General features: G+C 40.7%; 3 protein-coding genes across 10 annotated transcripts in view; 2 read left to right on the top strand and 1 right to left on the bottom strand.

The window, feature by feature from the left end:
* The window catches only part of Bap170 (Brahma associated protein 170kD), an 18,259-nt gene extending 6,386 nt beyond the window's left edge, over positions 1-11,873 (top strand). Inside the window, exons 3-11 of one of the 5 annotated variants that reach the window (XM_011298766.1) lie at positions 1,523-1,620; positions 2,183-4,009; positions 4,106-4,277; positions 5,241-5,546; positions 6,124-6,336; positions 6,805-8,883; positions 9,313-9,390; positions 9,903-9,994; positions 10,207-11,873. In XM_011298766.1, coding sequence (XP_011297068.1) covers positions 1,523-1,620; positions 2,183-4,009; positions 4,106-4,277; positions 5,241-5,546; positions 6,124-6,336; positions 6,805-8,883; positions 9,313-9,390; positions 9,903-9,994; positions 10,207-10,324 — 4,983 coding nt within the window. In that variant the 3' untranslated portion in view covers positions 10,325-11,873. Of the gene's footprint in view, positions 1-1,522; positions 1,621-2,182; positions 4,010-4,105; positions 4,473-5,240; positions 5,547-6,123; positions 6,337-6,804; positions 8,884-9,312; positions 9,391-9,902; positions 9,995-10,206 lie in introns of all 5 variants that reach the window. The other 4 variants (XM_011298765.1, XM_011298762.1, XM_011298768.1 and 1 more) reach the window with 4 other exon arrangements.
* On the bottom strand, positions 11,867-25,508 carry Cep135 (Centrosomal protein 135kDa). Of its 4 annotated transcripts, none has more exons than XM_011298771.1 (11): positions 25,030-25,499; positions 23,788-24,904; positions 23,316-23,528; positions 22,456-23,215; positions 22,099-22,309; positions 21,837-21,952; positions 14,853-15,710; positions 14,554-14,685; positions 14,409-14,492; positions 14,047-14,150; positions 11,867-13,943 (listed from the first exon to the last, which is right to left on the bottom strand). In XM_011298771.1, exons 1-11 carry the CDS (start codon positions 25,231-25,233, stop codon positions 12,709-12,711), a joined length of 5,034 nt encoding a protein of 1,677 aa, XP_011297073.1. In that variant the 5' UTR covers positions 25,234-25,499; the 3' UTR covers positions 11,867-12,708. The 4 variants fall into 4 exon arrangements, with proteins under 4 accessions (XP_011297073.1, XP_011297074.1, XP_011297075.1 ...); XM_011298773.1 differs by having other exon boundaries at positions 13,798-13,943; positions 14,007-14,150; positions 25,030-25,508; XM_011298772.1 differs by lacking the exon at positions 23,316-23,528 and having other exon boundaries at positions 25,030-25,498.
* LOC105262899 (uncharacterized) lies at positions 17,921-21,782 on the top strand. Its single transcript, XM_011298769.1, has 5 exons — positions 17,921-18,152; positions 19,923-20,097; positions 20,211-20,404; positions 20,461-20,804; positions 20,910-21,782. The coding sequence occupies exons 1-5, from the start codon at positions 18,139-18,141 to the stop codon at positions 21,614-21,616; spliced, it is 1,434 nt and encodes a 477-aa protein (XP_011297071.1). The 5' UTR covers positions 17,921-18,138; the 3' UTR covers positions 21,617-21,782.

Raw genomic sequence — 25,508 nt, 5'->3', positions numbered from 1 at the left:
AATCAATATAAAGCGAATACAAATTAATGCCCCTCGTAATGAGGGACAATAGAAGCCTTCATTTTTTGATGCAAAAAATTGAAACATTTTGGCTCATTTTTTAAATTGAAAAATTAATATTCACTGCCAAATTCCAAAATTCTTCCGAAATTCACTGTAAATTCATAAAAATTTAAAATTCAAATACCTGCATTTTTTATTTATATATTTTCGCAAATAGAATAAATTGTCGTACAACAATAAAAATGAAATATGCAATATTCCACAATTCTGAATATTTATACAAAAAAAAAATCCCCTCTGCATAAAAAAAAAACATAAATAAACGAAAAAAAAATTCTAACCATCCCTTACCACCCCCAGATGACCATCGCAACTAGTACCCCCTGCACCCCGCGTACCTCCCCCAAAATCCATAACCCCCCAACCAATCACCTCAACCATCCACAGGAGACCGTGTTATCTCTCTTCCCCCACTCATGCCCGATATTTTGAGAGACGTCCGTCGATGCCGGCCGGCACTCATTGAATGCCTCCGGTAGGTGCGAGTCTCATTCATTCCCCGGTCGCGTTGCGAGGGAAAAAGTCTGAGCAAACCGAGAGAAGTGGTCCCCGTTTGCACACAGCGCGGGCGGACGAGGCATACACGACAGACTAGAAGAGGGGTAGCTCTGACTTAACCAGAGAGAGAGGGGGAGGGGAAGGGGCGAGTCAGGAGAGAGAGGTGCAGGGGCGAGTAGGTGGTGTGGGGGGAGCATTTGAGCAACAGCAATCAGCTGATCTCTCCAACGACGGCAGACCGCGCGTCGCGTCACTCCTCCCGACCCCCTCGTCCCCTTTCCCCCCCAAAACACTACCTATCAACTCTCTTTCGGTCTACGTCTCTATCTTCGTCCCAGCTCGGCCTTCACCGCTATATACTCACATTGCCCCCTTTTGGCCCACTCCCTCTCCTCCCCCCTTATTTTATTCCACACATTTCCAACCCCCCGGGCCCGGTGTCCACACTCACCTCCCCACCCCAATGCAAAAGCCCATTTCCGCGTCGTCCTCTGACTCCTTCTCCCGTGCCCCTCCCCCCAACACAACGATCAGCTGATTCGAAATACGTCAGTTGTAGCGTGGGCCTTCGCACCGTGCCACGTGCGTTCGATACCATTCTGGATCGCGGGGAATCCGGAGTCCCGGTTTCATCGAGTCTTTGGTCACTGGGGTGATGGGTCGAGTCTGGGGATTTCATTGGGGAGGGGATGCTGGGGATGAGTTCAGGGAGTGGAGGACTGAGTCCTTTTCATGATAAGGGGGCTTGAATTATCAACACGATTTCACTGACTGTTGTCGGGGAATCTAGGGGTGAGAATTCGATGTGTCTGAATTAAGAATTTACTCTAGATTCTTAAAAGGATTCAATTTTTTTTTAAATCGTTATTAAATTATTAATTACGTACTTCCTCTCTCGAGAAAGGAATACGGTATTGAGGGTTGATGATTCAGGATATGACGATGTGATTTGTGATTGTAGGTGAACACGAGGAACGAATGGTCCCTTCTGTGCGAGCAGTTCTACCTTCCAGCCGGGTGTGTCAACAGCGGTGTAGGACTCAAGCAGATTTACCTCAGGTAACGATAGTATACCTCAGTAACACCGTAATAAGATGTCTAATAATAATTGAGGGGTTTATTCGGGTTACTCCCTGGTCCATTGTCTCAAGTTGTCTAGGCCACATTGACCTTGGGAGTTGAGGGTGAACGATCCGAAGTTGTGGCAGAACGAAGCAGAGTAGAAGCGTCGCGGTAGTAGCTTCCTCCCTCCACCTTTCAGTCCAATCGTCTCCCTCCCTCTTTCTCCTGCTGTATCTCACGGCACATTCACGTACGTTACTACTACGACCCCCCCGGATCCCTCTTCCCCTCGTTTTCATTCATACCGCCGGCACAGGCGGCGACGCGACACACGCCAAAGTCACGTGGTGAACCCTGAGTCAAAAGTTCTTTGCCCATGCTATCCGGTCATTCTTGACAGCGAGGTTGCAGTCGAGCATATGTCATTACCTAAAGGCCACTGCCATCCAAAACCGCTGATGGCTCTCATCTCCGACAGCTAATGAACATGTCGTGATGATCAGGGCGTCCTCACAATCCCTCATAATTCCGAATTAAAATCCCGATGTGACTGTTCCAGGTATCTCGATAGGTACGAAAAGGTCCACTTCCTCGGTGAAGATGGACACCAGGGGGATGATGATGATGAGGACTCGAGACATAGAAAATGGTCAGCTAGATCATTGCACTCGGTTCCCCTCACGTACAATCATCATCAGCACAATGTGGCAGAATCTCTCCGAGAATACAATGGGCTCTCGTCAAATCTCTACAAGCCATCAAACTGCGATAAGCTCGCTCTCTCTCTCCTATCACCCCTACCAAACGAACAAGACTTTGCTATAAACGTTTGCGCACTGCTCTCGAACGAGGGCAAGTTCACCCTGAGACTCGACAAGTCCCCGCGTTTGATAAATATTCTCCTTGCACACGCTGGTGTATTCGATTCACCGGGCACCAGGCAACTCTTCATCGAAGTATACTCGCGCGTTCGCAATTACTCAGTAAATTCCTTCTGGTCGGACGTTCTTGATTCACCAGAGGTACTAGATCTCACGAATGAGAAGACATTCATGAAGAAACCAATTGCCGATTTGAATACATTTTCGCGTAGAAAATTCTTGGAGCGAGAGAAGGACAAGAAATCAAAGAAAACGAGTGATCAGATTAATCAGGAAACACCGATGGAGGTGGAAGTGCAGGAGGATGATAGTCAGCGTCTGGAGACACCGTCGATTATAATCGACGATGACACATTCACCGATCAAAACCAAAACTCCATTAAATTCGAGGAAGAAGACAAGGATTTATTCTGCGTTGGTAGAACCCTCGGCACTCAAGATCCTTATGGCCAGCGTGTTCTGCAGATTGCCTCGATTTTTCGTGAACTGAGTTTTACACCTGAGAACGCTGCTGTACTGGGTAGAAATCGTTGCTTTCTGCGCTTTGTTTTACTCTGTGTTAGAGCACGATGGAGCAATCTCCATCAGCTTGGTTTCGATATACTCGGTAATATAGCTAACGAAATGATTCTCAAAGAGGCTGGTGAGAGACTAACTGACTGTGTATTAACGTGTATAGCTAATGGTATTACTTCATCTGATCGTTTTATCGTGATATCGTGTTTAGAAGTGCTCAATAAAATCAGCCAACAGGATAGTAACGAGGAAATTGTAACGTATGGATTGAAAGAGAATGTTTACGAATTGATATGCAGATTTTTGGCACTCAGCGATATTGCATTGTTGGTTTATACATTGGAATGTCTTTATGCATTGACATCGCTGGGCGAGAGACCTTGTACGAGCATCGCGCGGGTACGTGGAGCTATTGATACGTTGGTGGCTCTTATTACTGTTGAAGCACAGAGTTATGGACCAAAAGCTTGTATACTTATGAGAGTTGTTGAGACTGTTTCGACACTCTCTCTGCCAACCTCGAGCACTGGCGGGCAGACTACAACTGTCAGTAATACTGTTAATACAACAGTAAATACAACTTCAGTTGCTACTGTTACAACATCGACTGTTGCTGCTGTCCCCATTACAACACCTTCTGTTGCTACTGCTGCATCAACTGTTGTTGTTGTTGCTGCTGCTACTGCTGCACCTGCTACCAGTCCAGCGCCATCGAGACCATCAACACCTGCAACACCATCGTCTGTTACGAGCAAGGCCAATAGTAAGGCTAGTGTTGAAGCGGCTAATTCGTTGCAACAGCAACATGCACATCAGCAGATCATTCAGGAGAATGAACAGTTTGCCTTGGGATGGCTGAGGATTACTTTTGAACTCGCTACTGGAGGGAGGATCGAGCAGGAGGAGTTGTATAAGAAATATCTGGGGTGCTGCACCAAGATTGGGAGGAGGGGAGTCATTGCTCCATTGCATTTTCCAAGATGTGTGAGGTGAGTTTGGAGGCTTAGTAGTGGCATTTGCTGCTCATTTGGAATGTTAATTTTGGTTTTGTTTTTTAAACAATTTTGTGTGGTTTATTGAGACAGATCCGTGTTTGGGGGTACCGTCGGTCCAAATCCGATAAAAGGGGAAACCACTGGTACACAGTACTACGAGGGTATACGCGTCCGTTCAACAACAACGAGTGTAACACTTCCGAGCCAAAATACTGTGCTGAATGCAACATCAACGACAACAGTTAATTCAACTCCAGTAAAGGTGCTTGCCGTACAACAGCGTACAGTCACACCCACAAGTCCAAATCCCGATAGCACAGGCCCTGAATTATCCCAAAATTCTCAATCAACACCAGCCTCATCTATACTAAAAGCCCACTTGTCAGCTCCACCAAAACCAACCACAAATCTTCCACAAACCCAGAATCCAGTCACCAAGGTTGACTCTAAAAGTCAGGTGGGTCCGAGTCCTAGTGCTCTCTGTAACGTCACACGATTATTCATGACCTTCAAATCTTAATTTAATTATTTTTATTTTAATGGTCATTTAATTATTTTTTTTATTCACCAATTTTTATTATCGTTTTCCTTTGAGGAATTTCCTCGAGTTTATCCTTTTTTATTCTTTCGTCACGCTTTGCATGGATCAAATTATAATATTTGGAGGACAAAAGATTTTAGGGAACATGATGGTATCAACATAGACGCTCGGCCTCTGCCCACATTTCTTATTAATTCTTTCGAGGGGTTTCTTTTCAAGGGCAAGTTTTACTTCTCTTGGACTGGAACGAATTCCTTAATCCTCATGAGGTGGTGGATGATCTTTTTTCGTTTATGTAGTCATTCGATCCATATGTGTTATCTCATTCGTCACTGCTGTAGTTTTGAGAAATCCTGGGGCAGTTCAAGTACAACTTACTACTTAATTTATAAATCGTTTATTTTTCATTTTCCAACATATTCTTCCAATTTTTTTAAATTCATATCAACTACTTCTGTTAATTATAATGGAATAATTCAATTTGAATAATTAATCAATTAATTTTTATTCAATTCTAATTTATTAAAATAATAATTTTTATTAATGGAAATTTTCTTGATCCAAAAAAAACTGTAAGTGGTACTTGGACATTCCCAAACAGCTTCCTAAAATTGTGATTGTATTGCTAGTTTTCCTCTTTGAGCATTTGGTATTTTTTTGTTCTGTGATTGCCGTGTAAATCAGGTGTCAGTGGCGCACCCGCACTTGAGCCAGGCCCTCCTAGCAACTGGTTCACAAACCAATCAGCAACAGCACCAACAAACAAATCAGCAAAATCAACATAGCCCGATGATTAAAGAGGAGTCCCGCGCTGGTCCAACAGCGAGTTCAATAATAAAAAGCCTATTGGCAACAAAGGTAACAGTCAGCGGTGACTGCATGCCCAGTGCCGCTGTCACTTGTGTGTCTACCCCGATTGCCTGCGTAACAAATACTCCTGCTAGCATCGCATCCAGCATCAGTGCCAATCAGCTAACAACAAGCAACCAGGTATCGTTGTTGTTAATTAACCGGAGAGGGAGTCAATGCCCAACAGAATTTAATGATTTTTATTTACAGTATTTGCGTGTGATCCAGCATGTACCACAATAATTCCATTTATACAGTTACAGGGGTCTTCAGTATCTTTTACCTCTTCTATTATTTACATTAGAATAAGTCAAGTACACGTTATTTGTTTCGTTGCCTTGGATTTCTATCCGTAGTTTTTGCTTTTCACGTTTTCATTATTTTCGTTTTCTACTTCTTCGTTTTTTTTGTTGCTCTTTTTTTTTTACTTTTTACGTTTGAGTTTATTCTCATACATTTTGTACCTTCTTCCTTCCTTTCCAATCCTGGTCTCCTCTTTCCCTGTGGATACCCTTTGAGAGGGTATTCATATTGAGAGAAATTTAGATGGAGATTTCATGAGTTTATATTAACAGATTAATGGAATTTCATTTCTGATATTGAATTCAAATAAATAGGGCACTGATAGTCGTTTTTTGAGAATACTAATGAGCATGAGGACGAGTACAGTGGGATGGATGATGCGGAATAAACTTATTGATTGGGGATTTTCTAACAGGTTGCACAACGCCAGCAACAGCAAAGGCTACTGCAGCAGCAATTGGCCAGTGGAGTACAGCCTGCTGCACCTGCTGCCACTCCAGCGAGTCCAGCCCCTGTTCTGAAAGCTCCAGTGAACTCCAAACAGAAGAATGTGTCAAATCCAACAGCTGGAAGAAAAATCCAGAGGTTGAATGGCGCCAAGATTATTGTTGCTAATAACATTGAAAAGGTAAATCCACAAATTTCATTGAAATTCCTTTTTTGAGGTATTAATTTTTTCATCTTTCGTTGTTTCTCTATTTTTTTTACATTCCAAAAGAATCCCGTCATAATCGCTCTCGTTATAGTCGCACCTCTCCTCAATTTTATTTTTCCTGTATTTTTCGGTTCGCCCACTCTACCACCCCCAGGTTACAACATGTAAACTATCCATTATTTCATCCGGTGAGGATCTGAATTCCGTGAGAAATAAAGCCGAAAAATCAATTTCTATTGTACTCGAATTGACTACAAAAAAAAATCAGTTTACGATCGAAACGAGCGTGTGGTCGGAACAGTTGCATACAATCCGATTCTCTCAATTCACTTCCCCTATAATCACATGCACGCGGCTATAACCGAAATCTACTGTTATAAATTTCATTTAATTACCGTCATGTTACCCTGTTATTGACTTATCCCACAATGACTGTTTCAGACTGAAGTAAATGACAATGACTCCCACCCTGGAACCCCCACCACTTCCACAATTCCAGTATCAACGATGACGGAGAATCACATAACAACAACAGTGAAAGTGATAAGACCCTTGACTTCTTCAAAGCCGAATCAACGAGCAATATCCCTCCCCCTAGCTGAGGATTCCGACTCCACCAACAACTCTCTGGCCTCCTCCAGTGGAATAGGAGGAAGCAGGGATTGTTCAGGGGTCGGTGCAGAGGAAGAAAACTCCTTGACAAGCTTCGAGGGAATTCTTCTGAACGGTGCACCTAGTAGTATAGACATCGACGCTCAGGAGGATGGTTCCTCCAAAGATTCATCAGGCATAAGTACGAAGGAGAAGCCACTGATGCTGGCTGACCTCCTGGAACGAAAAATCGAGAAGGAAGTGATTGTGAATGGAGTCCTTGGTAAAAATTCGATAAATGAGAAGGGAAAGGACCTAGTGGAGAACCACATCAAGAAGGTCCTGAAAGACTCTACCGATGTTAAAATCAAACAAGAACCCGAAGAGAACAATTTAATTCAACCAGAGGTATCAGACAACGCTCTGATAGAGCCGCCAAGAGGTATGAAGAGGATGTCAACAGACTCTGATGATCTCGAACTGAAAAAACCGAAATATTCGAATGGCACAACGTCCCCTGAGCCCACAGACCCTACAGCCGAGTCCACAGTCTCCAGCATAAAATCAGAGAAATCAGAGGACCAAGAGGACGATAAAGACAGTGAGCAGGTAAAAGTCTCATCGACAGCGGCGAATTTATATGCTGCACTAGCAGCTGATTGTATAGAAGACGAGACAGATTTGGAAGAGCCGGTAGTTGTCAAGGAGGAGCCAGTGGCCCCGCTGATAAAGGAAGAGCCTCTGGCTAGAGCTTTCATCAATAATCAAGTTGAAACGATTCAGCCACAGCCCCAGCCTCAACAGTTAATCGTCACAGCACCGAGACAGATTGTCGTTCAACAGGCCATTCAGAATAATCAAATGATAATCCCAGGGGGACAAATGAAGGCTCGAGCCAATCCTTCTCAGCCACAGGTTCTTCTCCAGCAATCTGCTGGTGGACAACTTCAGTATGTTGTCTCGGGGGGTGTTCCAGGGCAGAATTACGTGCTAGCACAGTCTCAGACAGCTCTGGTTCAAGGTCAAGCACAAACAGTACTGGTGGCACAAACAACCCAGCAACAAGGGACTGGTACCAAAACAATTATCATTCTGCAATCACAATCAGCAGCTCAGCAGGCACCTCAGAAGATGGTTGCTATGACACCTCAGGGACAGCAGGTTGTGGTTACACAAGTGCCAAGACCTATGATTCAAAGTTCAATTGGTGGTATACCACCACCACTGGTCCCATCATCCACTGGTTTGCAACAGGCTTCGATAATTGTCAATAGCTCTGTGGCACAAAGCAATCAGGGAACTGTCACTGTCACCATACCAACTGTGGCACAACAGTGTCCTATTACGAGTAGTGTACCCTCGAGAGTTGTTACTCCAACTCCTGCATCAACTCCACCACCAACCAGGCCAACCACTCCTCATCAAGCTGCTGCCACTCACGGAGGTGTCAAATCACAGATGAAGGTTGTCAAAGCTTTCAGCACATCCACCAGCACCTCCACCGAGCCTGAAAATAAACCGTCAACCAGCACTCCAGTTAATACTGAAACCAAGACAATTACTATAAAAATCGATCCTAATGCTTATTTGTGCGAGTGGAGGGGGTGTCTCAAGCAGTTTAAGACAGCACATGAGGTTTATCTTCATGTTTGTGAGGCACATTGTCCCACTGGGCCTGAGGAGATTCTCTGCTTGTGGGCCAGTTGCGATGGTCTCAAGAGGAGGCGGTTCTCTTTGATGACGCATTTGTATGATAGGCACTGCAATGCTGACAGCATGACCCAGAGGAGAAAACAACTCACTGCAGCTGGCAAGACGGAGATGACCACCACAACTGCTTCGACCCAGCATCCTGGGTATGCACCCAATGCTGCGTTCCATGCCATCAAGAGACATGCTCTCGAATTTGTCAATCCGAAGGAGTTGATGGTGAGTTTTTCAGGGGATTCATTCTTGGATTGTGGGGGAGATGTCGGTGATAAAGTGGATGATTTTATTGATTCCCTTGTGGTTTTGAATTTAGCTTATTATGGATTTTTTAAAATTTATAATTCTAAATTGATAAGATTATTAATTATTAATTTTTCCGCCGTTTAAATCCACTTCATTACTGACTCAAACTTGAAAAATTTGAAATAGCTATTTAATTCCATTGCAGCAATTCCAAGATAATGTTTTATAATTAATCTATTTATCTCTTGAGACTAACATCGGTTAGGCACTGGTTATTCAACTGGTTATTTATTAACTTGTATAGAAATGGAAGAGTCTCTGCTATCTACTTTCTATTAAAAAAAAAACCAAATTGGACAATGAATACATTCTTAACACTGGTATTTCTTCTCTATGGTAATGCAGCAAAGGCCAACCAAGCCGGCTGCAACTATCGCGAGCTCCTCTTCTCCCCGACTTGGGCAAAATCCTCCACCGAAACAGGTAAACTCAATGAAGAGAAGTGAAAGAAAATCGTTCATGTTCATGCTTTCATCGTGATGCTGCTTGTGTTCACGTTTTATTTTTCTCCCAGCCTGATCATTGAATTTTTTTTAAATATACCTGTCGTCTCTACGCATGTCATCATTTATAATTTATGCATCGACTGTGTGTGTGTGTCTGTTTTTTTTTCATCCGAATTTATCTAGCTCATTGTATTTTTTTTTTCTCCCCAGTGAGAGTATGTGATTGCTTTTCAGAACATAATGTTTAAACCAGTAATACTTGAAAGGCCATGATATCTCACAAAGATTAAAATTTTTCATTAAAAACAGTTTATGTGTCCGCATGCTTTATGGAACTCATTCGCATTAACGTCAAAACCAAGTACTTACGCACACATTATCATAAAGGAGTGATACGATTCATATCTGTTGTTCTGTCTATTCAGATGGAAAATTATCGTCCTTTGAATTGTCGTGAATATTTTTTACAATGAAAACCATTGTTTTCAGGATGACAATGAGGGTCCTGTGACGAAAAGTATTCGCCTGACGGCAGCTCTGATTCTTAGAAACCTAGTCATATACTCTGCACATGGAAGAAGGTGAGGAAAAATTTTAGATTTAGATTTTTTTTTATCTCTAACCAATAAATAATAATAAATTCGAATTTAATTTTCTTCAATTGCCCCGATTGTAATGAAAAATAAAGTGGAAGAAAACGGTTTAAATATTTTTCTTAATTCGCAAATTTTTTTTAGTCATATTTTTTTCCTGGAGAAACATAAAGAATTGAATTTTTTGAATTAATTTGCAGGCACCTACGAACATATGAACCTCACCTAGCTAGCGTTGCTTTGAGTAACGTTGAGTCCTCACGGACAATAGCACAAATCCTTTACGATCTGAATGATGGGAGCAACAGCAGCAGGTGACCTCTCGAGCCAGGCCTCTAACTGATAAAGACGTACGAGGGCCTCATCAATTGAGGCAAGTCCCATAAATGACCCTTGGGTTATCATTGACGCAGCAAATGTCAAAGTGAAATGAGAGAATTGGAGTAATAAGAGCCACGGAGGAGATGCAGCAATGTTCCATAACAAATGAGGCCTACAAACTTACATGGGCAGACAGAAACGATTGCCAATTTAGATTGTAATTTAAACAATTAAAATCACAAAACAAACAACAAACGAACTAATTAATTCTTAGTGTCCAATGGAGAAATTAAATATGAATGAAATATTAACAATACATGAACAATGGTTTAGTTAATGGATTGCCTGTGCGATAAGGAATGTCTTACAACAGTGATAATGATAACAAAAAACGAGAGATGATTCAGATTTAATATTAGTATTTATTTTCTCAAAAGGAAAACGAGGGGGAAACCAGGATGGAGCAATGCTTTTAGAAAAAGTGTACAAAAAATAACGATTGGTGGGACGGAGTTGATGGAGAAAAATTACGAATGTTATTACGATTATTAGTGTAACTTTGATTATTATTAATGAACAATTTTTTTTCTTTACTTGTAGCTTGGCAGAACGAAGTGATTGATATCAGAAAGTGTTTTTATCGAATGTTTTGTTGAATTAAATTTTTTTTTCTCATTTTTTTTCGTCGTGGTAATTCGAAGTGGAGGAAAAGTTACGAGGAAAAAAAATAATAAGTGAGGAAAAGCACACTCATTGTTGAATTTCATATCACTGCAGGAATAATTACCCAAAACTAGGTTTAAATCAAGTCTCTTGACGTTTACGTCAATACGAGAGGTGAATGAGAAATAAATAAAAAAAAATTGTAGAATGGTTTATGTTTCAGTTTCAGGAACAATTCAGAACTCATTGTTTTTATATTTACAAACGGAAGAAAAATCGAAATAATTGATAGTTGTTGTATGAGAGTAATTCAATGTCCATTGTATTTCTCTTCTTTCTGAGAACTCGTTGAAAAAGATAAACGAATAAATAAAAAAATGTGTGCGAGGGCAAATACTTGAGCATTTTTCCCAAGTGGTAGAGCAAATGTGGGAGTGCGTGCTATCATATATATTTTTTTTCTAAATCTCTCGTCATTGTGAAAAATCATCGTTAAACTGAACAATCCCAGAGTTGCGTCATGAAATGATGGCAAAGGAATTAAGATACTGTAATAATAATATTCTCCTATTGAAAATAAAAAAGAATGTTTAAACGAAGAGAAATAAATATCGAATGAGTGACATGAGAATCGAGAAAGTAGGTTGCATTTACGTCATTATTTATCACGAAAATTCTCTGATAAATTTTTAATTAAATGAGAAATCCCGAGACAGTGATTTCACGAGAAACTCAAACTTATATTTGTATATAAATTACATTCACGTGTATTTCATCTATCTATTGACATTCTTTCGTTATGAGCAAATGATGATTAATTGAATTAAAAAAATGTTCGTGTCAAATCATCCCAAGGAAAAAAATCCAATTGTCGTGGATAATTTTCTTCGAATGTTTTTTTCTCCTTTTGCTGACAAAAACAAGATTAAAAAAATTCAATAAATGAATATGTTAATTCAAGTGTCTGTATTATACTAGGCTTTAATGACAAAACCGTAGAAGTTGCAAGGATAAAGAAAAAACAAAAGATTTTTGTAATTATTTAAAATAAAGCAGAAAAAAAAATTGAAAAAAAAAACAAAGATAGGAAGAGATAAAATAGGCTACGCCTACAATAGGCTGCAAGGGCACAGCCCTTTGAATAATGTTTAAGAATTGAAATAAAAAGGTAAAAAATGAATTAAAAAAAACACTAATTGCTAATATCTAAGTGTAAACAGCGGATCCCTGACGAGCCTCGATCATGTATTTTATATATAAATATTATATATATAAAATAAGTTTAGCTGAACGTCTAGGAAAAGGAAGAGCAATGAAAAAAAAACTTGTGGAAAAACGAGAGGCTTTTTATTTTTATCATTTGTAACTAACTAGTTATTTCGAGTGTTGGACATTTGAACACTGAATACGTCGTAACCTATTCAATGATTACTTCAAAGAAAAGATTTTAAATATGACAGCGAGTCAACTGAGGAACTAAGTGAACAAATGAGGCTGTAAAGGATTGCAGTGAAGGATGTAATAAATGGTTAAAAAATGAAAATTAACTTAACGAATAGAACTTCAATTCTCCCCTGTCGAAACGATTAAGCAAATCTTTCACTAAAATGAGTCCTCCAAAATTTATTACAATAGGCTCAAAAATTATTACAATCCCAATTTTTTAAATATTTACTCATTCAATAAGAACACTTTGAGGAATATTTTTCACAATTATGTTAAGACCTCCTCTGCTTAGGGCTGGAGGGAAGATCGCGGTACGATTTACTGGATCCAGAGTTATAAGAGTGATCAGGTAATGAATGGAAAACCATGGGGTCTTGAATATCTACAGGATCTCTTCCAGCCCGTGGTGAACCCTGTGATGACGAAGAACTGGAGGAAAATCCAGAGTATATGATGGTTCGAACAGATGTACCTCTAGATTCATGACTGTCACGAGAATTATCCTCAGCCCTGGGAGAAGCGCTTTCTCTCAATCGTGTGGGAATTCTACTCCTGTGGCCTTTATCGCTCAACCCATCCACAACAGTTTTCGAGATTTTCACCTGTCGAACCTGGCCCCCAGACGATGGACTCGTTTTTTTAAACACTATTTTCTTTGTGGAGGTTCTCATGACAGAACCCTCTTCCTCCTTTAGTTCATCTCTAGGTTTCACCTCGATATTATCATTAAAATCGATCTTTCTTTTTTTCGGGGTCGACATTCTCGGTGGATGAAACATTCCCTCCTCCACATCTTCAAGGAGACCCACTGGCGGTTGCCTGTTCTTCGGCTGAGGTAAACTCGGATAAATCGTCTCGTCGAGGCTCTGCGACTTCATCACAGAATTTATCATTTCCATCTGGTGCTTCATGTCTCGAGTGTGTTCCTTCACTTCCGTCAATAATCGTACCAAATCCAACTCACCCTCGTGTCCCCCCAGATCTATCTCACCATTACCCTGAGGCAAAATTTTATCCTGATAATTTAGTTCCCTCCTTTCCACCTCTTCACGTTTTTTTTTTATTGATTTTTCCAATTTATCTGGTGCTTTAGCGATTTTTTCAGTTTCCTCGTTTTTTTTTATCGAGTAATTGCCTTCAGGAGGAAAATCCGTGGATTTTTCAGATCCTGGACAATTGGGTAGATTATTTTCATCGACCCCACAGCCACAGGCCTTTTTACCCTTCGTCTTCTGTTTCCTCGCCTCTGGAATCTCGCCAAATCTCTCCCGTCCTCGCTCTGCTCCAGGGGAATCCCCAAGTGTCTCAGGAGGTGCTGCATTCTCGTTTCCCTCTCCAACGTCTGACACCTTGACCTTCAGCTGCTTTCTGTCGTCATCTTCATGGAGACTCGTGGTAACGCACAAAGTACCTGAACCTGGAACTGATATCGTCTGGTGGGAGGTTTCACCGTTCTTTAAACCTCTTAATTGGACAATTGCATGGTCTACCTCCGAAGGAGTTGAATCTGTTGTGAAATACCAGTATTTCATGAGTCTATTGATTTGTCAGGTGCATTAATCCATTATACATTTTACTATGATTCCCTGTACACTTGCAAAACTGCGAACCTTTGTACATAGTTCCTGGGGCTCTGGGGAGTCTGTGACTCTCTGGTGACTCCGGGGTCACCGGTGGTGCCCGAGAATTAGGTTGCACTGGACTTTGAGCGAATCTAGTAATTATCATCAGTGAATAATCTGTACGATAATTAATAGTACATCTCATAAAAAAAAATTCTCAGCGCCTTAATTTTTCTATTATTTTCTTAATCATTTCTTAATTATTTCTAGTAATTCGATGGCTTTTTGGTAATTATTCTAGGGTCCTAACGACGTTTCAGATAACGACGTTCAAGTCGAAATTCAGGCTCTCGGGTGTCGAATTCAACGATCTGCAAACAGAAAAAAAAATTCATTGTGAGAGAATTTACCTTGAGGACATTTCTTGGGAATTAGGCGATTGGTGGAAGCGAACTGGTTGGACGCCTGGAGGTGATTTCCCCTCATCAAAGTGTCTAATTGAGAAAATGGTGTGAGTAATTAGTGATGGAGTTGCGTTAGGAGAATTGGTTTTACCTTCTGTGCTCTTCCTCTTTTCTAGCACGATTGAATCTCTCGTTCGTTACTTCTGTCCGAAGCTCACTGATTTGTTTGCTGTACTCTGCTGCTTGATTCTGATATCTACGGAGTTCCGCTGATTCAGCAGATCTGAAATTCATTGAATCCACATTGACGAGAGAAATAATTAATATAATTCGTTCACAAGAGAGAACGACACAAAATACAGTTCTTGTTGATATTTAGGAACTAAAAGGAGATGCAGAGATTTTTATTTTTATAATTTATCACTTACGTAAAAATTCATGATAACTCACAATTTATTCTGTAATTCGCAGACTCTCTGCTTGAGCCTTGCCATTTCATTCTGGAGTTCTTGATTATGTGTCTGGCAATCGAGACTCTCTTGCCTTGCCTGATCAAGAAGTGCCTCCATCCTGTCGACAGTCAGATGATCTCTATTCATCTGCTCCTGGACAATATTCTGCTCGGCCCTGAGCCTCGAGATTTGCGCCTCATATTGTGTCTTCATTGCGTTCCTGTCCGCCATCTCTTTCATCAGACTCTCCTTCTGTTGATCTAGCTTCACACAGAGATCTCTCACAGCATTGAGGTCAGCCTCAGTTCGTGCCCTCTGCTCAGTCTGCTGTCGCACCTGAGTCTCAAGACTCGCGATATTTTGAGTTAATTCAGTGATTTGCGTCTCGTATCCACGAATTAGACAGTCCTTATCTGCTAATTCACGTTCAAAATCGACAATTCGATCTCTAGCTGATTGCAGAGCTCCTCTGGCCTCTGCCGCCTCGGACTCGAGACTCTGATTATTATTCTCCAGGACAGTTGCCTCCAGACTCAGGCTCCTGAAGTGATTCAACATTTCTGTTCTCTCGTTCTCTTTTCGATTGAGCAACTCCTCAGCTCTTCGCACCTCGCTGACATATGTCTGGAGTTGGCGTTTTAAATCGTATGATTCAGCTCGAGATGTCTCGAGCTCTCGCTGGAGAGTACGAATTTCGCAGGTGAGGGCTGCCAAGTCGTCCTGGAGACGACGATTCTCCTGAGCTGCATTGTCACGATCAGCTGAGGCTACTGCTAGCTGTCTCTGATTGTTCTCCATCTCCATCTGCATTGAACGCAACTGACGTTCCTGCTCTGCACTTTGATCCATGCAGATCCTATTAAAGTATTTCATATATATGCAGTTAAGAAAAAAATTCAATCTGGTAATGAAGACTGTAAATCAATCTCTTATTTCTCTACGTCAAAAAGATTTCCCATGCGATAAGTTCGCGATGAAAAAAAAAGAGTCGCTTGACATTTCGTAATGTCAGCACGTGCGAATCAATAATTGAATTAATTATCAACCGATGAATCACGGAATTAATTAAAGATCTCATTAAGTCACGTCAGGTCACTGATATTTCTTTGAATTCAGGACAAGGATACTTGGTAATCGATTCCCTGAATTAAAATCCTTAGAAATGACATTGCATAAATTTTTGCTCAATATTACATGGGGAAATCCCAGCGAACTCCGGAGTCATCCGGATATCCCATAGAATATCCCAATAATTAATATCGAAGGTCGAAATAACGCAGTGGTTTTCCCTAGCTTTCCAAATGCTACAGGCCTCATCAACTCGAAACTCCTCTTCACAACGTCTGACGATATTTGATTACTTAATCTAAAACCACTGACTGGATGGGAAAGAATTATAGAAAGAATTATAGAAATATCAAAGGTTGATCGACCATGTAATTTGATGTAAAACTCCAATGGAAAGTGAATTCGATCGAGGAAGAGGAAGTGCATGTCATGGACCAGACGGCTCTCCCCGATGCGCCTAAAAGAGTCATTCGTACAAGTCAGGAAGTCATTTTCCGCTGGTTTGAATGAAAAATGCAACTAGCAAAAAATATAAACAAATCCGTCAAAACCACATTATTGATTAAAAAAATATAAATCTTAGGACGAAAAGAGATTTTTTACGAGAAAAAAAACTTCTGCCAAGTAAATGTATATGAATAAATTTGCATTTAAAATGTATGGATTTTCTTAGAGTCGTCAAATAAATTTAACAGACGGATTTTCTATTCCTGTAATTAAACCAACAGCAGAATGATTCGTAAAAAAAGGCTGACGCTACGAGATTGCCCATTGGTCTGATAAAAACCAGTATTACGTAATGGTTTAACCCGTATTACAGTAAGAGGACTCCGAAGTTGTTGAGAAGGAAGGAAAAAGCAACGACGAAGAAGTAACGAATTGAGTGGCCATGGGGAAGCCCTGGAACGACTTTCACCTCTACCTTGATGGCATAACGGGAGATGGTTTGATGAGGAAAAATAGTACGAGATGATGCCCCCATGAAAGTGAAAACAATCAGCAAGAAAATGATTGTCACTTGATTCTCTGGGGTAATTAATAAGTCACATCACCTCTTCTTCATCATGATCGAGGACTTCCTGGTCACGTAATGCGATCATCCACCGTGAGAAAAGTGCATCCGGAAGTTGCAATGGTGGGCTTATTTTCCTATGAATAATAGGAATAAAGGGAAATAGAAAAAAAATGGGGAAAAGAGAATAGCTGTTGAGTCACGCGAGTGCATCGCACTCGGATACATCAATCAATGAGTTTTATTATTCTTCTCAGTCGATTGCATCACTAGGCATAACAGACTCTTTCCATGGGACTCATCTCCATGTGTACCGTTATATTGAAAAGGGCTATGACACGGAATTGTTTCAACGGTGATTCAGCCTCTGCAGCGGGTTCGTCGGATTCTTTCGGGGATTCTAATGGATTAGCTTTTGGGAGAACTGGAGATTTTCCAGGATTCAGATATAATTTTCCTATGGACAAGTCAATTCATCAATTCTTCATATTATTCTATCTCCTTTGCGATATCAGGCGGTCAAAAAATGTAGTTTTAATATAAGATCAGACTTGAGATTTACTAGCCAAGCGTAAAATAATACTTTCAAGTTCCATTTCAGTTCAACACCTGAAAATTATGATGAACCATTGTGATTAATTATAATTAATTGCCAAATTCGTTGACCCCGATTCGGGAACGGCATTGCAAATAGTAAAGTGTGAAGAAATAGTGTTTTCTATTTTGAAAATGGTCATTTTGAAGAATTGATATTCAAAATCGAAAAAAGTTGGTTTTCGCTGGGTGAATATAAATGCGATGAAAAATGGGCAAGAGTGACTTGGAGAGTAACAACGCAATCGGCGTGGAATTTACCCTCTTTGGGTGCCGAAAAAAAAACTAAAGTCCTTCACTTTCAGGAGGTGAGACGTGTTACGTAACAAGTACAGAAAATGAGTCGAGAGCAGTTGGAAGGTTTGACGGTGGTTTCAGTCTATCCAAGCTACTCCAACCGTCGAGACACGTATTAATCTCGAGGAATTCCTTATCGAAACGACTACATTCATCCATCAGAAAACCACCTAAAGCTATTAATTCTTTACTGAATTACTAAATCATCGGTCATAAATATCCAGTCACATCGACAAAATAAGCGAATAGAAAAATCCAAAATACAGTGTTATCTGAATTTTCGAAGTGGAAATTGGAAATTGTTCTTCGAAAAATGGTGAATTTACGGTAAGGAAATTTTTTTTTTTCGCGATCTCATGTGCGAATTTATAATTCAGGAATATTTCTCCAGCGCACTGAGACTCATTTCGTTTATCGACTTTCGAAATAATTGGAGATTGCGTAAAAGATCCCGTAATCGATTACGAAGAGTCGATATCAAATAAACCGGCACTCGTAAATTATCGCATTTTATTCACCTTGAGCATGTAATTCATCGAAATATCGTCATTAAAGGAAATCGACGCTCAGAATATTTCGATTATTTCTAGTAACTTCAAGTTGACAATTGATTGCTCAATTGAATCAAAAACTGCCCAGGTGATTGACTTGATTGACGAGACAAGTAAATCAAATACTGAAGAATAATAATTTTTCTGTATTTTCCGATCTACAACAGACCCAGCGAGATACAACAGTTTTTGCACGTGACTCGTTCATTAAAAATAGGAATAATTAATCCCCACCTCCGCAATCTATTTTTATCCCGAATTTACCTGAATCTGGTGTCATCACCACAGGGAAGACAGCAATGCGGACACATGGGACGGCATGATTCCATAATCGTGAATTTAATTCCCCAGCCCCCATTAATCCACTGAAACCCTCCAATCAAAGAATTGTGAGTTATCAGGTTATACTCATGATTTAACTCAATCCAAAATGATTCGATATGTCAAAAGGTCCCTTAAATTAAACAAAGGAGTAGAGCTCCAAAGAAAAATTCATAATAAAATTAACCCGGAGGCTGTCGTACAAAACTTCAACCTAATACCAATCGGAATATTCCCATGAAATATTTAAACATAAATTTCGGTTTAAAATAAAATTTTCTCCAAGTGATATGCATCATCATCGTGGAAAAAAAATTAATTGTAACGTGAAAGTACGTAATAACTCGTGATTAATTCATCCCACTGCCCCATTGCCTCTTAATTAATCCCTTACATAAGAACTATTTTTTCCTGTTACTGTTTCGTGATAAACTCTATGTGATGACTCTTGCTATGGAGATTCAATCGATTTATTAATTCAATCACTTTCACCTGGAGTGACCTTCTGCACCGAAGGACGGAAATCATTTAATTTGAATTCAAATGCATGACACAACAGTATCACCATGATAATAAAAATATGGTTTGTCGACCAGACCCAATCGTGTTTATTGATCTATTTTTTATAATAAATTAAAAGCATCAACTGGACTCGAGTGAGAAGTCGACGAAAGGGAAAGGAATATCAGTTATAAATATTTCGTCTAATAGTCGAATTTCGTGGTCGGGAATTTGGGGGAAAACCAGTTTTTTTCATGTGAGAATGAGAAACTGCTCGTTAAAACCCACTTAAGAGCCCCGTGATGAGTAAAAGAACGAGATTTCTACGTAGAAATAAAAGAAATGAAATGCGGAGAGATAAAAAAAAAAATAAAACAATGGTGGGGATTAAACAGGGTCATTATTCCACATGCGTTGGTCATCCCTGTCCACTGGGGACAATGCCATTGCAATAACGAAACAGTGAAAGTATATAGTCTTTTTTTTATATTTTACATTCAAGCAATGAGACTGCTCTCCATGTGAACGCCTATTGCCACTTATTTTTCCCCGGTTTAATGCTCATTCCCGTTTTTATTTCGAATAATAAAATATTGTAGACCTGTTAAAAAATGCTTCATTATACTGTCTAATTTTTCGAGATTTATAATGACGTTTATCTGGTTTGAAATTATTGAATCCAATATAATTTTTTAATTGAAATTGAAATTATTTTTATTTGTAGGAGGATGCAGGTACTGTTTGCTTGTCTTTTGTGGTTTCTACTGATGGCAAATGCCAAGTCAGCAATTGTACCGCCGCCCTGGGCAAATCCTCTGCGCAATCCTTGCGCTACTCGACCGAGAGGATGGCAATTGCTCTATTGGGCAGATGATGGAAAATGTTATAGAATATTTCAGGTATTTTATTCAATTGAATAATAGGTATTATATCTTCACTCGCGTCGGTATAAAATCAAAACAAATCAAAACAAATCGATTATAACATGAATAATTAATAATCAATCATTCAGATCGGTGCCCCTTGCCCAGAAACGATGGAGCTGGCACCCTCAGCAAAGGGTGACGGAGTAATAGCAGAATGCAGATGTCCTCCAGGTACTGCCCAGTCCCCCAGGGATGCATTATGCCATCCGATATTCACCAGGGCTTCCTGCCCAAAGGGCCAGTACTTCGCCCCTGTTCCAGAGCCCCTGAATGATTCAGGGTAAGTCTGAAACTCTCCAGTGCACCAAAGAACGAAATAACAGTAAATATTTCCAGGAGTAAGGGTCGATGGGGTGTTTGCCGGACCCCGGACCCCTGCCGACGAAGTGGACAACTGTTTTTCCCCCGCGATGGCAAGTGCTACGATAAATTGACTCGTGGGCCTTGCCCCAGTGGTGAACTGCTAACCCTCGATGAGAACAATTTGGCGATTTGTTCCTGCATCAATGAGGGGGAGTTGGGAATGTTCTATTGGGGAAAAGAAGACCCAGGCTGCTATGAACATTACACCAAGGGACCCTGCAGTGAACCTGGGGAGATATTTTTGCCTGGAGGTACCTGTGGCTGCAACCCGAAGCTGCCACATTTTCACCGGGAGACCGAGAAGTGTTATCCACTCGGTAAATTCTTCTTTAATTTACTCCTTCTTCTTTATACTGTCTTTTTACTTTTCCTTTCTCTAAAAAAATTGTATTTTCCCTAAATTTTGTTGTATCGATCATCAGGAGGATCAGAACCGTGTCTCCCGGGCCAGCACTTCGCAATCCCTCGATTTGAGACACCAACAGACGAAGAGATCCACGGAAAATGCGAATGCCAACCCAATTACATCGAGTACAAAAATGGTTTGTGTTATCGGCCGTACACTCGCGGTCCCTGTCCCCCAGGTGCCATGCTGTTGAACTCAACAACGTGTGTACTAATTCCCTGTAAGCGCGGACGACTATATTTTGCCCGAGAGAGAGGTTGCTACAAGATAGGATCAAAGGGCCCCTGTTCAGCTGGCCAGGTAGTCTTCTTCGACTACTCAGTCCGTCCCTCGATCGATGGTATAAGTTACCACGGTATCTGTGGAGACGCCGGTACTCTGGAGTTATCTGAAGACCAGACAGACTATAACTCCTGTGAGAAATCCCTGGGGATGTTTCTCATCAACGGAACCTGTTATAAACTCTATACTCAGGGCCCCTGTGGTCAGGGTGAGTGGCTAGTTGCCAGAAGACGACCCAGAATCAACGAAATGTGGGAACGAGAAAAATCCATCAACAAAGTCAAATGTGAGTGCAGACCTGGATACATAAGGACTTCTGACAATTATCAATCCCGGGATATTGAGACAAATAACCTGAGCTCCTCGGGAGAGTGCCAACCACCTGCTGTCAGAGTCGCCAAATTTCTCAATGAATTAAGATTATCAGCTAGATCGACTTGATTTTTTCATCTTATCGAGAACAAATCTCATTCTGTGATTTTTTGAGATTTTTACGAAGTCTTTTACAATTTTTAATTGTAAACAAAAGTATTTTCATAGGTTTAGGGCGATATTTATTGTTATTGATATTTGTGTGGTGATGTAAATAGAGATCTTGTAAATAGAATTTTCGAGGTGTTGAGACGTAATTTTGATTTTTTTGCGAAATTTTGGTACTCACTGGTATTTATGCTGGGCCTCACGCACTTGCTGCTCAGTCCCCATCGTTTGTTGCTCTTTTGAAATTATCTCACGTTCCAGGGCTGCTATTCGCTCGGTTTTATTGTCCAGCTCCATCTGGAGATTTAGAGAAATAATAATTGCAATTAAAACAAAGTGAATTTAAATTGACAGGTGATTAAGCTAACTGATGGAATTTTATATAGTTGAGTGATCAGTGGCATTTAATTAGGAGATGTGGGCGTGAAAAAATTATTGCTCACCAGTAATTGATCTTTCTCCTGATCCAATCGTGCCATGTTAGTTCGCAGTGTATTGATCTCCTGCTTGAGCTCCTTCACCTGATTATCCAACTGCAACTGCTGCTGCTCTAAACTTCTATTGCGTTCCATGGCCTTCGATAGTTCACCCTCTGATTGACCCAGCTGACTCTGCACGTCACCCAGTGCTTGATCCGTTTGATCTTGCAGTGCCCTGTGTGCAAATATGACCCAGATATTTCATTCGATTGTCCATGATTTACCGAGAGGAATTTTTCTCAATAGAATTGTTCAATGGATTTCAATTTATTTTTTCAATTGGCAAATTCCATTTATCTTACTATCATACAAAAAAATTACCTCAATTGAAAATACTGAGTTCTCTGGCTCACCAGCTCCTGCTTCGTTCTCCTGAGCTCTTCCCTGGCTTCTTCGAGTTGTTCTTCAATTCCTGCAATTGCTGTTCGCCTCGAGCCCTGTGCAAGCAAAAGCTCTTGTCTCTCCCTCTCGATCTCCTTCAATCGGCTTTCCAACTCTCGCCCATTATCTCTCAGGCGACGTTGTTCATACGTGTGGGCTTCAGTAGCCATCTTCAATCTCTCTCTGAGGATATCTCTTTCTTCAATTAAACGCTCGACGTCACTGCGTGCAGTGTCTCTTTCGCGTTCTAATCGGGAACATAACATCCGCGAGCCACCAATCTCCTGTCGTGGTGGCAATGTTAAACAAACACACGGCCCTACGGATCTGCACTGATTACAAACTTTACAAGGACTCGATCTATTCCTGCACCCTTGAAGTCTCGACTCCAACTCAAACTTCTCTCTGCATAACTCTCTTTTCTCCCTCTGGAGTTCCGTCACCCGTATCTCCTTCTCGTTCAATTGATGCTTGAGATCGCAAATTTGACTCCAGAGCTCATTGTCAGATCGTGAATCCTTTTTCAGTCTATCCATCTCCTGTTTGCAGTAATCAGTCTCCTTTCGAAGCTGATCGACCATCTTCTGGAGTTCGATTATCTTTCCATCTTTCTCCTGGATCAATTCTCGCATCAACTCCGATCCAGAGTTCCGTTTCTCTTGAACTGGAGGAGAAAGAGATCTCCTCTGAACCTTGGAACCTGAACATATAAATCAAGAAATACCCCAGGGTTTATTCCAATAATTTGGGAGAAAAAAAAGGAGAATGGAAGAGGAAAAAATGAGTTTCTGCCAAAGTACCGTTCTTTTTTTTAACACCTTTCCCAAGATTTCTATCATTTTTATCACCTTTGTCCTTCGAACTCCTAGAATTACTGTTATTAATGTCCTGAGGACTCTCACTGCTCATTTGCTTCTTCAGAGATTCATTCACACACTCCAATTGCACAAGCTCATGCTTCTGTGTTTCGTTAAGTCGAGACAGTCTTTCAATCTCTGCATTGAGTGTCTCTTCTGGAATAGTGAAGGTGAGTGCAGGAGGAAATATTAAGGCAGTGAACAACCGCAGACACAAGCATTTCTAATTAGAAAAATATTCCCCAGTATATTCCTAATTCCTAACTATTTTCAGTCAATTCGAAAACTATTGATTTTATCTCGAATTTAATGAGCTACAAAAAAAATTTTTCAACGTTTTCGCTTCAAATCGATAATGAAATAATTTTTTTAAACGAATATTTCTAATAACGATGGCAAATATAGAAATTCATACCAATCAAAGTTAATTCATTAATCCTATCAGTCAATTTCTTCTTTTCCTCCGCAGTGGAATCCAATATCTTCTGCAGACTCCTCTTCTCGAGCCTGCAGGCCTCTAGATCAGCCCTGAGTTCCTGGGAGGCCCTTTTCTCCACCAACAAGTCATTCTCCAGATGGCTGACCTTAGCCAGAGCACTTTCCAATTTTTCCTGGATATGACTGACTCTGCGATTATTCTCTTTAACTGTAGAATTGCAATCAGCCTCAACAGCCAGAGCGATATGATCAATATCCTTCAACTCTTTCTCCAATTCTTCATTTCTCTCCGCCAGTTTCATGGCCTGGGACATTGCATCGTGCTGCTTCTCAAGGGCCTCCTTCAGCTGCTGCTCCAAATTCCCCTTGACCTGCTGCAAAACCTTAATCTCATTCCAACAAGCCTCACCACCTCGAGAGCTCTTTCTGCTGGAATTACACTGTATGCAATTGGCTTCAGCCTGTCTACAGCTGCAATCTTTGGAGACAGCCAAATAAGGTCTCCCCCCCTCCAACATCTTCCTCAATCTGTTAATCTCCTTGCCCTTGAGAACTAACTGTGTCCTCAAGGTGTTGGCATTGTCACACTGGAGCCCCAATTCTCCTTTGAGTTTTGCCACCTCAAGACTCAGAGATGCTATTTTTCTGTCCCCCATGGCCACCAGATCCACCAGCTCTGGTTTCACTCTACTTAAATTTCCCAGAGACACAGACCCTTTGAGCGCCTCTTGGGGAAGCACGTCCCCTTCGATCAATGGTTTTCTCAGAGGAAATGTTGGCTTTCTTCTCGCTGAAAGACTCGCGTTACTCACAATTGGTTTACAGCATTTTCCCAGTAACTCCTGAATCCTCCTGGATTTGTTTGATGACTCAACCTCCAGGTCCTTTATTCTCTTCAAATTCCTGGATGACGCGAGCTGGAGATCACTGCACTCCGTCTCTAGATGATTGATCTTCCTCTTCAGGTCTTTGGTTTGCTTCAGGTGATTTTCCTTAGCTTCTGCCAAATCGGCGTGCAGCTTGTTGCATTCTTGAACTAATTTTGCGTTGTCGCACTTATAGGGATCAGCTGTCAACTCCTGGGGGCCCACAAGCTTCGAGAGAAAAATGTTTTGGTTATTAAAAAAATTACGAAGAGGGGAAGAGAGGAAATTCCTTAGAAAATTCAGTGGAGTCAGGAGAAAGTTGAGAAGGAGTCCTGATGTCTATCTTCAATTACCTCGATCTTATCCTCAGCTATAGCCTTAAAATGCCTCAGACTTTCAGTTGTTTGAAGCAAGTCACCTAATAATCTCTCCACAAGTGACAGTGCATCCACTGGAAGTGTCTGCCTGTATCCCAAATTCTCCAATCTTTTCCTGAGGATTCTGTACCTTGAGGTGATATTGTGGCAATCATCCTCCATACCCACTTGTTCATACATTCCTATCTCAATTATTACACCAAATTATAAACTAATATTCGAATTTCGGAGGCTTGACAGTTGCAGCATTCATAACCTCATATTTTTTAAATTGGAGGGAAAAAAAAAATGTATCCTCGTGTGATATCTAATCATTAAATCCTCACGCTCAAGTGAATTTAATACTACAATTACAAACTCAATGGATATAAACTATTTGTATTGACTTTTGAGAGCATAAATACTGGATGCGTCATTCGATGGAACGTAAACAACTTCAAAAACCACTGGATGTA

The sequence above is a fragment of the Fopius arisanus genome, unplaced genomic scaffold, assembly GCF_000806365.1.
Source record: "Fopius arisanus strain USDA-PBARC FA_bdor unplaced genomic scaffold, ASM80636v1 scaffold00011, whole genome shotgun sequence".
NCBI classification, from domain to species: domain Eukaryota; kingdom Metazoa; phylum Arthropoda; class Insecta; order Hymenoptera; family Braconidae; genus Fopius; species Fopius arisanus.
The sequence above is the reverse complement of the archived record's forward strand: the minus strand, read 5'-3'. Positions and strand labels throughout refer to the sequence as shown.